Source organism: Periplaneta americana, chromosome 9, assembly GCF_040183065.1.
Source record: "Periplaneta americana isolate PAMFEO1 chromosome 9, P.americana_PAMFEO1_priV1, whole genome shotgun sequence".
NCBI lineage: Eukaryota > Metazoa > Arthropoda > Insecta > Blattodea > Blattidae > Periplaneta > Periplaneta americana.
In genome coordinates this window covers 154,250,624-154,263,147 of record NC_091125.1, presented here as the reverse complement: position 1 = coordinate 154,263,147, position 12,524 = coordinate 154,250,624, and the positions used below count along the sequence as shown (strand labels likewise).

The 12,524-nt window shown below is 39.2% G+C and overlaps 1 protein-coding gene across 3 annotated transcripts in view; it reads left to right on the top strand.

Annotated features, from left to right (window-relative positions):
* LOC138706628 (kinesin-like protein KIF18A) overlaps window positions 1-12,524 on the top strand; it is a 53,035-nt gene that overhangs the window by 14,468 nt on the left and 26,043 nt on the right. For all 3 annotated transcript variants that reach the window (XM_069836158.1, XM_069836160.1, XM_069836159.1), the window contains exons 5-6: window positions 2,192-2,564; window positions 3,688-3,887. In XM_069836158.1, coding sequence (XP_069692259.1) covers window positions 2,192-2,564; window positions 3,688-3,887 — 573 coding nt within the window. The remainder of the gene's footprint in view (window positions 1-2,191; window positions 2,565-3,687; window positions 3,888-12,524) is intronic.

The following is a 12,524-nucleotide window of genomic DNA, read 5'->3' as shown; positions in this document are numbered from 1 at the left end:
TTATAAGGGGGCCTGAATTAAATAAATCGAAATATCTCGCTTATTATTGATTTTTGTGAAATATGTTACATAACAAAAGTTTCTTTAAAAATGATTTCTGATAAGTTTTATTCTCTGAAAAATTTTGATAGGACTGATATTTAATGAGATAAATGAGTTTTAAAATTAAAATAACTGCCATCTAAGGCGGTGTATTGAAAAAAAAAAACAAATGACTTCGTCTCTAAGGGGCCTTGGACACAACAATCGAAAGCTATGAAACATAGCCTACAGACAATGTTTCTGTGTTTGTATGAAGTAATATCAGAAGCTAAATTAACCGATTTGTATAATTATTAACTACTGAAGCTTTCCTGGCGACGTGATAATTCGAAATTTTCTCGGGCTTCTCGCTTTTCCAAAAATAATTGGTAATAACAATTAAGAAACATGTTAAAGGAATTGTCATTGCACCAATGAGTGGTCTCTGGATCAGAATGATCGCATTTTAATATTTTAAATACAATTTAAATTAAGTAACATATTAAACAATTTATCCTTCTATCAAACACGAATGTTCCCTGGATCAAATGTCTTATTTTAATTATGTAATTACTTTATATTTATTTCTAACGGGTGCAGCGGAGCGCACAGGTACGGCTAGTATTAAATAAAGTAACAGGGGAATATAAAATACAGCCACACAGATGTTTGACAAGATTCAGTATAATTTAATGCAGTTGTTACAATATATTAAACTAATTAATAATTAAATAAGGAATGTTGGTTTGTGTTGAGAAGTCAGGGGGCGCAGCACAGTACAGGTTGTTTCTTTGTGTATGTTTAGTGTAGGAACTAGCAGTGAAGAAAACCTTTATCTTCTGCTCTCACTAACTTTTTAATGTGCCAATTGATATAAACGGCAACAGAAATGAAGTACAAACACTCAGTGTAGACATGCGAAATATAGATTACTGGTACAAATTTTCAATAATGAAATTTGTCCCTGTGTTTAAAGTCAATTAGTCGAATGTTTGCGAGATGAACAGTAGCAGCTTCCTCTTCACTAATGGCAGGCCTGTAATCTTCCTGGGGACACTTTATTACATTACTTACTTACTTATGGCTTTTAAGGAACCCGAGGTTTATTGCCACTCTCCATAAGCCCACCATCGGTCCCTATCCTGTGCAAGATTAATCCAGTCTCTACCATCATATCCCACCTCCCTCAAATCCATTTTAATATTATCCTTCCATCTACGTCTTGGCCTCCCCAAAGGTCTTTTTCCCTCCGGCCTCCCAACTAACACACTATATGCATTTTTGGATTCACTCATATGTGCTACATGCCCTGCCCATCTCAAATGTCTGGATTTAATGTTCCTAATTATGTCAGGCGAAGAATACAATGCGTGCAGTTCTGCGTTGTGTAACTTTCTCCATTCTCCTGTAACTTCATCCCTCTTAGCCCCAAATATTTTCCTAAGAACCTTATTCTCAAACACCCTTACTCTCTGTTCCTCTCTTAAAATGAGAGTCCAAGTTTCACAACTTTATTACATTCAAGTTTAAAAATATGTTCATTGGTCTGTAAATAATAATAATAATAATAATACTTACTTACTTGCAAATGGCTTTTAAGGAACCCGAAGGTTCATTGCCGCCCTCACATAAGCCTGCCATCGGTCCCTATCCTGAGCAAGATTAATCCAGTCTCTACCATCATATGCCACCTCCCTCAAATCCATTTTAATATTATCCTTCCATCTCCGTCTTGGCCTTCCCAAAGGTCTTTTTCCCTCTGGCCTCCCAACTAACACACTATATGCATTTTTGGATTCACTCATATGTGCTACATGCCCTGCCCATCTCAAATGTCTGGATTTAATGTTCCTAATTATGTCAGGTGAAGAATACAATGCGTGCAGTTCTGCGTTGTATAACTTTCTCCATTCTCCTGTAACTTCATCCCTCTTAGCCCCAAATATTTTCCTAAGAACCTTATTCTCAAACACCCTTACTCTCTGTTCCTCTCTTAAAATGAGAGTCCAAGTGTCACAACTTTATTACATTCAAGTTTAAAAATATGTTCATTGGTCTGTAAATAATAGTAGTAATAATAATAATAATAATAATAATAATAATAATAATAATAATAATAATATGGAGACTGATAGAGAGATTGATTTGGTTGATTGATATTTGTTTACAGGTTTATAACGAAAATGTGCAAGACTTGCTGCAACCATCGGGCCCCCTCCACCTCCGCGATGATGGGAGCAATGGCATGATGATCCCTGGTCTTTCAGTCCATCGCATAAAGGATGCCGAGGAGTTGTTCATGCTGATGGCTCGAGGCAACAAGAACCGAACTCAGCATCCAACAGACGCGAATGCTGAGTCCTCCCGCTCGCATTCAGTCTTCCAGCTGTACATTCGAATGACCAACAGGCTGAACCGACACATAAAGCTCATGAAGTTGTCCATGATCGACCTGGCTGGATCTGAACGTGGTTCTGCCACTGGCTGCAAGGGGGTGCGCTTTGCTGAGGGTGCCAACATCAACAAGTCCCTCTTGGCTCTGGGTGCGTTCCACTTCTACTAATACAAGTCAGTGTTGCCATATTTAGCAATAAGTTGCTAAATCTAAGGAATTTTGAATCAGTGTCGGTGACAAATTTTGTAAAATACGATTAGCGACTTTTCTGCTGATTTTTGTACTCTTCCACTTTTTCCTTTCTTTTAAGTTAAAACATTCAACTGAAGTAATGCACTTCTTAGTATTAGAAGAGGCATGGGTGCATAACTGAGTAGTCTAATGATTCATACGTGAAAGCCTTGATCTCTTATATTTGTAATCAGTGATGAAAGATGCTGATTCAATGATTCTCACAGGTTAGGTTTCTCTTTCAATGCTACTGCTCCAACACCCATAAATGGTGGCAACTTTGATTGACACTTGACTAGTCGCGAGTTGCAGCTAATGTAATCTTGGTTCTTTCCCGCAACGCGGAGGTTTTCCACTCCGAACCGACCCGAGGCAATTGAGTTTTGGAATTTTGTGCAGACAGTTTGTGTGAACCAAATGAGACTGTAGTGTTTGCTGGTTTTAGTATATTTTAATATATCGGTAGGCTATATTTCAAAAGTGTTGTTATTGTTGTTTTCTAATGCCAGAAGTTTGACAATAAAGTCATTTGACCTCTTGCATTCCAATACTTTTCAATGATATTATCATGGCCAGCCACTGAAGCACAGATTTTGAGGTGTTCCGAATCCATCTCTTTCAAAAGTGTTAGATTTCACAAAAAAATTGTGGTCAAAGGCTTAGGTGAAAATTTCCACACTTACAATTTGCCAGAAAGTGTAGCATCAATGATTGGCTCAAGTGCAGTGTATTCACAATCAGCTGTTTCCACATCTTTCGCCTCAACATCACAGCCATCAACAACACAACCAGACTCCGCAGAAGAGGGTGACTACGAAGAAATTATATTTTTCTCCGCATATGTATGCTTTTCTTATTTTTATTTTGAGATATTTATTATTAATTTTTAGCGACATTTCTGGGGATTTTTTAACAAACTTTGGAGAGATTTAGCTACTTTTTGTTGAAAAGTTAGCGAGATTGTAGCGCGATGTGTTGGCAACAGTGGTGCAGGGTGGCATAAATAATCTGCTTGTGCTAATGTTTAACTTTCTGTGTAGGAAACTGCATCAAGAGCTTGGCTGATGGCCTGAAGCATATACCATACCGTGATTCCAAGCTGACCAGGCTGCTGAAGGACAGTCTAGGAGGCAACTGCCAGACAGTGATGATAGCAAATGTCTCGCCCTCAAGCAGTTCTTACGAAGACACCTACAATACCTTGAATTATGCAACTCGTGCCAAAAAAATAAAACAAATGGTAAGTAAAATACACAAATAATTACAGTAAAACCCCGATAAGACACTGTTCAAGGGACAGCGTGTAAATCGCATATTAACCGGGACCACGTATTAGGTGGGTATATTAATTTGACTTATGTACAGTATCAAAATTTTTCTTTATTGAAGTACATGATTCATGAAAGGTAATACAGTATTACTCCATTATGTAATTACTGTACTGTACGTCAAAGACATTTACAATATGCACTGTACTTAATTCTTTCGGAAAAAAAAGTAATTTATAGTTGTTTGCCATGTGCGTGTTCTCCAAGTCCTTCACTTTCCTAAGCTTACATCCTGCTGACGTCGCAGCTGCAGTGATTGAATCGCGATTTTTTATTATCGTTCTTAATGTCGATGATGGGATTCCAAATGAATCAGAGAGTTGTTTCTGATTAAGAGTACTGTTCTCATCGTACTTTCGTAAGATTTTCAATTTTTCCGACACAGAAAGCACTTTTCGTTTAACACTCGTAATCACACTCATAGACACTTCAATACACTAAGTACAACAAACTGACCAGCAAAAATTTCCAGAATTTTATTATGTTGTTGTTTTCTAATGCCAGGCGTTTGACAATAAAGTCATTTGACCTCTTGCACTCCAATATTTTTCAAAGATATTATTATGACTAGCCACTGAAGCACAGATTTTGAGGTGTTCCGAATCCATTTCTTGGTTTGAGTTGCACAATGGGCAGTTAGGGGACTGATATATTCCAATTCTATGCAGGTGTTTGGCGAAACAGTCATGGCCTGTTGCCAATCTAAATGCAGCTACAGACGATTTTCGTGGTAAATCGGGAATTAACTGTGGATTTTGATGCAGAGAGTTCCATTTTTTCCCTTGGGATTGTGTTATCAAATTTTGTTTGTTGAAGTCTAAGTATGTAGATTTAATAAATCTCTTCACAGAGTAATGCGTAGATTTAGTAACATTATTATGGCTGAGTGAGGAGTTCGAGAGAGAGTGTGTTAGCAAGAGGGTGGGGTATTGTAACTGTATGTAAGCTTTAAGCGCACAGGTAAAGAGTCGAATAAGAGAGTGTAACAAGAGGGTGGGGTATTGTAACTGTATGTAAGCTTTAAGCGCACAGGTAAAGAGTCGAATAAGAGAGTGTAACAAGAGGGTGGGGTATTGTAACTGTATGTAAGCTTTAAGCGCACAGATAAAGAGTCGAATAAGAGAGTGTAACAAGAGGGTGGGGTATTGTAACTGTATGTAAGCTTTAAGCGCACAGGTAAAGAGTCGAATAAGAGAGTGTAACAAGAGGGTGGGGTATTGTAACTGTATGTAAGCTTTAAGCGCACAGGTAAAGAGTCGAATAAGAGAGCGTAACAAGAGGGTGGGGTATTGTAACTGTATGTAAGCTTTAAGCGCACAGGTAAAGAGTCTAATAAGAGAGTGTAACAAGAGGGTGGGGTATTGTAACTGTATGTAAGCTTTAAGCGCACAGGTAAAGAGTCGAATAAGAGAGCATAACAAGAGGGTGGGGTATTGTAACTGTATGTAAGCTTTAAGCACACAGGTAAAGAGTCGAATAAGAGAGCATAACAAGAGGGTGGGGTATTGTAGCTGTATGTAAGCTTTAAGCGCACAGGTAAAGAGTCGAATAAGAGAGTGTAACAAGAGGGTGGGGTATTGTAACTGTATGTAAGCTTTAAGCGCACAGGTAAAGAGTCGAATAAGAGAGCGTAACAAGAGGGTGGGGTATTGTAACTGTATGTAAGCTTTAAGCGCACAGGTAAAGAGTCGAATAAGAGAGCGTAACAAGAGGGTGGGGTATTGTAACTGTATGTAAGCTTTAAGCGCACAGGTAAAGAGTCGAATAAGAGAGCATAACAAGAGGGTGGGGTATTGTAACTGTATGTAAGCTTTAAGCGCACAGGTAAAGAGTCGAATAAGAGAGTGTAACAAGAGGGTGGGGTATTGTAACTGTATGTAAGCTTTAAGCGCACAGGTAAAGAGTCGAATAAGAGAGTGTAACAAGAGGGTGGGGTATTGTAACTGTATGTAAGCTTTAAGCGCACAGGTAAAGAGTCGAATAAGAGAGAGTAACAAGAGGGTGGGGTATTGTAACTGTATGTAAGCTTTAAGCGCACAGGTAAAGAGTCGAATAAGAGAGTGTAACAAGAGGGTGGGGTATTGTAACTGTATGTAAGCTTTAAGCACACAGGTAAAGAGTCTAATAAGAGAGTGTAACAAGAGGGTGGGGTATTGTAACTGTATGTAAGCTTTAAACGCACAGGTAAAGAGTCGAATAAGAGAGCGTAACAAGAGGGTGGGGTATTGTAACTGTATGTAAGCTTTAAGCGCACAGGTAAAGAGTCGAATAAGAGAGTGTAACAAGAGGGTGGGGTATTGTAACTGTATGTAAGCTTTAAGCGCACAGGTAAAGAGTCGAATAAGAGAGTGTAACAAGAGGGTGGGGTATTGTAACTGTATGTAAGCTTTAAGCGCACAGGTAAAGAGTCGAATAAGAGAGCGTAACAAGAGGGTGGGGTATTGTAACTGTATGTAAGCTTTAAGCGCACAGGTAAAGAGTCGAATAAGAGAGCATAACAAGAGGGTGGGGTATTGTAACTGTATGTAAGCTTTAAGCACACAGGTAAAGAGTCGAATAAGAGAGTGTAACAAGAGGGTGGGGTATTGTAACTGTATGTAAGCTTTAAGTGCACAGGTAAAGAGTCGAATAAGAGAGTGTAACAAGAGGGTGGGGTATTGTAACTGTATGTAAGCTTTAAGCACACAGGTAAAGAGTCGAATAAGAGAGTGTAACAAGAGGGTGGGGTATTGTAACTGTATGTAAGCTTTAAGTGCACAGGTAAAGAGTCGAATAAGAGAGTGTAACAAGAGGGTGGGGTATTGTAACTGTATGTAAGCTTTAAGCACACAGGTAAAGAGTCGAATAAGAGAGTGTAACAAGAGGGTGGGGTATTGTAACTGTATGTAAGCTTTAAGCACACAGGTAAAGAGTCGAATAAGAGAGTGTAACAAGAGGGTGGGGTATTGTAACTGTATGTAAGCTTTAAGCACACAGGTAAAGAGTCGAATAAGAGAGTGTAACAAGAGGGTGGGGTATTGTAACTGTATGTAAGCTTTAAGCACACAGGTAAAGAGTCGAATAAGAGAGCATAACAAGAGGGTGGGGTATTGTAACTGTATGTAAGCTTTAAGCACACAGGTAAAGAGTCGAATAAGAGAGTGTAACAAGAGGGTGGGGTATTGTAACTGTATGTAAGCTTTAAGCGCACAGGTAAAGAGTCGAATAAGAGAGTGTAACAAGAGGGTGGGGTATTGTAACTGTATGTAAGCTTTAAGTGCACAGGTAAAGAGTCGAATAAGAGAGCGTAACAAGAGGGTGGGGTATTGTAACTGTATGTAAGCTTTAAGTGCACAGGTAAAGAGTCGAATAAGAGAGTGTAACAAGAGGGTGGGGTATTGTAACTGTATGTAAGCTTTAAGTGCACAGGTAAAGAGTCGAATAAGAGAGCGTAACAAGAGGGTGGGGTATTGTAACTGTATGTAAGCTTTAAGCACACAGGTAAAGAGTCTAATAAGAGAGTGTAACAAGAGGGTGGGGTATTGTAACTGTATGTAAGCTTTAAGCGCACAGGTAAAGAGTCGAATAAGAGAGCATAACAAGAGGGTGGGGTATTGTAACTGTATGTAAGCTTTAAGCGCACAGGTAAAGAGTCGAATAAGAGAGCATAACAAGAGGGTGGGGTATTGTAACTGTATGTAAGCTTTAAGCGCACAGGTAAAGAGTCGAATAAGAGAGTGTAACAAGAGGGTGGGGTATTGTAACTGTATGTAAGCTTTAAGCGCACAGGTAAAGAGTCGAATAAGAGAGCGTAACAAGAGGGTGGGGTATTGTAACTGTATGTAAGCTTTAAGCGCACAGGTAAAGAGTCGAATAAGAGAGCGTAACAAGAGGGTGGGGTATTGTAACTGTATGTAAGCTTTAAGCGCACAGGTAAAGAGTCGAATAAGAGAGCATAACAAGAGGGTGGGGTATTGTAACTGTATGTAAGCTTTAAGCACACAGGTAAAGAGTCGAATAAGAGAGTGTAACAAGAGGGTGGGGTATTGTAACTGTATGTAAGCTTTAAGCGCACAGGTAAAGAGTCGAATAAGAGAGCGTAACAAGATGGTGGGGTATTGTAACTGTATGTAAGCTTTAAGCGCACAGGTAAAGAGTCGAATAAGAGAGTGTAACAAGAGGGTGGGGTATTGTAACTGTATGTAAGCTTTAAGCACACAGGTAAAGAGTCTAATAAGAGAGTGTAACAAGAGGGTGGGGTATTGTAACTGTATGTAAGCTTTAAGCGCACAGGTAAAGAGTCGAATAAGAGAGCGTAACAAGAGGGTGGGGTATTGTAACTGTATGTAAGCTTTAAGCGCACAGGTAAAGAGTCGAATAAGAGAGTGTAACAAGAGGGTGGGGTATTGTAACTGTATGTAAGCTTTAAGCGCACAGGTAAAGAGTCGAATAAGAGAGTGTAACAAGAGGGTGGGGTATTGTAACTGTATGTAAGCTTTAAGCGCACAGGTAAAGAGTCGAATAAGAGAGCGTAACAAGAGGGTGGGGTATTGTAACTGTATGTAAGCTTTAAGCGCACAGGTAAAGAGTCGAATAAGAGAGCATAACAAGAGGGTGGGGTATTGTAACTGTATGTAAGCTTTAAGCACACAGGTAAAGAGTCGAATAAGAGAGTGTAACAAGAGGGTGGGGTATTGTAACTGTATGTAAGCTTTAAGTGCACAGGTAAAGAGTCGAATAAGAGAGTGTAACAAGAGGGTGGGGTATTGTAACTGTATGTAAGCTTTAAGTGCACAGGTAAAGAGTCGAATAAGAGAGTGTAACAAGAGGGTGGGGTATTGTAACTGTATGTAAGCTTTAAGCACACAGGTAAAGAGTCGAATAAGAGAGTGTAACAAGAGGGTGGGGTATTGTAACTGTATGTAAGCTTTAAGCACACAGGTAAAGAGTCGAATAAGAGAGTGTAACAAGAGGGTGGGGTATTGTAACTGTATGTAAGCTTTAAGCGCACAGGTAAAGAGTCGAATAAGAGAGTGTAACAAGAGGGTGGGGTATTGTAACTGTATGTAAGCTTTAAGCACACAGGTAAAGAGTCGAATAAGAGAGTGTAACAAGAGGGTGGGGTATTGTAACTGTATGTAAGCTTTAAGCACACAGGTAAAGAGTCGAATAAGAGAGTGTAACAAGAGGGTGGGGTATTGTAACTGTATGTAAGCTTTAAGCACACAGGTAAAGAGTCGAATAAGAGAGTGTAACAAGAGGGTGGGGTATTGTAACTGTATGTAAGCTTTAAGCACACAGGTAAAGAGTCGAATAAGAGAGTGTAACAAGAGGGTGGGGTATTGTAACTGTATGTAAGCTTTAAGCACACATGTAAAGAGTCGAATAAGAGAGTGTAACAAGAGGGTGGGGTATTGTAACTGTATGTAAGCTTTAAGCGCACAGGTAAAGAGTCGAATAAGAGAGTGTAACAAGAGGGTGGGGTATTGTAACTGTATGTAAGCTTTAAGCACACAGGTAAAGAGTCGAATAAGAGAGTGTAACAAGAGGGTGGGGTATTGTAACTGTATGTAAGCTTTAAGCACACAGGTAAAGAGTCGAATAAGAGAGTGTAACAAGAGGGTGGGGTATTGTAACTGTATGTAAGCTTTAAGCACACAGGTAAAGAGTCGAATAAGAGAGTGTAACAAGAGGGTGGGGTATTGTAACTGTATGTAAGCTTTAAGCACACAGGTAAAGAGTCGAATAAGAGAGTGTAACAAGAGGGTGGGGTATTGTAACTGTATGTAAGCTTTAAGCACACAGGTAAAGAGTCGAATAAGAGAGTGTAACAAGAGGGTGGGGTATTGTAACTGTATGTAAGCTTTAAGCGCACAGGTAAAGAGTCGAATAAGAGAGCATAACAAGAGGGTGGGGTATTGTAACTGTATGTAAGCTTTAAGCACACAGGTAAAGAGTCGAATAAGAGAGTGTAACAAGAGGGTGGGGTATTGTAACTGTATGTAAGCTTTAAGTGCACAGGTAAAGAGTCGAATAAGAGAGTGTAACAAGAGGGTGGGGTATTGTAACTGTATGTAAGCTTTAAGCACACAGGTAAAGAGTCGAATAAGAGAGTGTAACAAGAGGGTGGGGTATTGTAACTGTATGTAAGCTTTAAGTGCACAGGTAAAGAGTCGAATAAGAGAGTGTAACAAGAGGGTGGGGTATTGTAACTGTATGTAAGCTTTAAGTGCACAGGTAAAGAGTCGAATAAGAGAGCGTAACAAGAGGGTGGGGTATTGTAACTGTATGTAAGCTTTAAGTGCACAGGTAAAGAGTCGAATAAGAGAGTGTAACAAGAGGGTGGGGTATTGTAACTGTATGTAAGCTTTAAGCACACAGGTAAAGAGTCGAATAAGAGAGCGTAACAAGAGGGTGGGGTATTGTAACTGTATGTAAGCTTTAAGTGCACAGGTAAAGAGTCGAATAAGAGAGTGTAACAAGAGGGTGGGGTATTGTAACTGTATGTAAGCTTTAAGCACACAGGTAAAGAGTCGAATAAGAGAGCGTAACAAGAGGGTGGGGTATTGTAACTGTATGTAAGCTTTAAGCACACAGGTAAAGAGTCGAATAAGAGAGCGTAACAAGAGGGTGGGGTATTGTAACTGTATGTAAGCTTTAAGCGCACAGGTAAAGAGTCGAATAAGAGAGCGTAACAAGAGGGTGGGGTATTGTAACTGTATGTAAGCTTTAAGCGCACAGGTAAAGAGTCGAATAAGAGAGCGTAACAAGAGGGTGGGGTATTGTAACTGTATGTAAGCTTTAAGCGCACAGGTAAAGAGTCGAATAAGAGAGCGTAACAAGAGGGTGGGGTATTGTAACTGTATGTAAGCTTTAAGCACACAGGTAAAGAGTCGAATAAGAGAGTGTAACAAGAGGGTGGGGTATTGTAACTGTATGTAAGCTTTAAGCGCACAGGTAAAGAGTCGAATAAGAGAGCGTAACAAGAGGGTGGGGTATTGTAACTGTATGTAAGCTTTAAGCACACAGGTAAAGAGTCGAATAAGAGAGCGTAACAAGAGGGTGGGGTATTGTAACTGTATGTAAGCTTTAAGCGCACAGGTAAAGAGTCGAATAAGAGAGCGTAACAAGAGGGTGGGGTATTGTAACTGTATGTAAGCTTTAAGCGCACAGGTAAAGAGTCGAATAAGAGAGTGTAACAAGAGGGTGGGGTATTGTAACTGTATGTAAGCTTTAAGCGCACAGGTAAAGAGTCGAATAAGAGAGCGTAACAAGAGGGTGGGGTATTGTAACTGTATGTAAGCTTTAAGCGCACAGGTAAAGAGTCGAATAAGAGAGTGTAACAAGAGGGTGGGGTATTGTAACTGTATGTAAGCTTTAAGTGCACAGGTAAAGAGTCGAATAAGAGAGTGTAACAAGAGGGTGGGGTATTGTAATTGTATGTAAGCTTTAAGCGCGCAGGTAAAGAGTCGAATAAGAGAGCGTAACAAGAGGGTGGGGTATTGTAACTGTATGTAAGCTTTAAGCGCACAGGTAAAGAGTCGAATAAGAGAGTGTAACAAGAGGGTGGGGTATTGTAACTGTATGTAAGCTTTAAGCGCGCAGGTAAAGAGTCGAATAAGAGAGCGTAACAAGAGGGTGGGGTATTGTAACTGTATGTAAGCTTTAAGCGCACAGGTAAAGAGTCTAATAAGAGAGTGTAACAAGAGGGTGGGGTATTGTCTAGTATGAAGGTTAAGTGCGCAGGTAATAATAGCACCACTGAGTTCAATGGCCAAAATGTTTCATTTCTGTTACAGTAAATTGCTGAAAATTACATCGAAAATATTCTACAAAAATAGCGTTTTATGCAGGACTTGAGCGCAAGAAATGAAGTATTTTATAAAAGTGTTATATATGAAATGTGCAGGGACCCGACAAAAAAGTGTATTACGCGGAATAGCGTAATAAGCAGGCGCGTCTTATTGAGGTTCTACTGTAATTTAATCATTTGAACTCTCATTACAGCAACAATTTCTTTAAAAAGTAATACGTAGGCACATTTATAAACATATTTATTTTCTTTTGGGTTATAATTTTGAACAGAAATATTACTAGAAATATCATTCCTTAACATTTACGTGATTAGTGTACTATATTACTAGTCAGCGAAGGGGAAGGACAATGGAAGAGGAAAGGAACTGACCCACTTACCCCATTACCTCTTGGCTTAGTTGTCTCATGAGTGATGTCACTTATGAGGTTCAGAACTGTCTTTGGAAAACTGACTAAACAACAATACTATACACAGAATTAATTTAGTGAAAATTTATTAAACATAATTACATTTCTTATAGGAGTTTTAACAATAAAGATTGATAAATGTTGCAAAATTCCATAAACACTGAATAAGGTGTTTCAGTGGGCAATGCTTCATTTTCATTATTTTTAATTGTCCCACGCATTGTAATTTTGCCATATATAAATATCACCATGTAAGAAGTATGAAATAGACAGTTCACTACACCAGGGGTTCGTGGCACACTGTTTTGCTATGTGGAATATGGTGGAATCCTTGTTAATGAATCCTA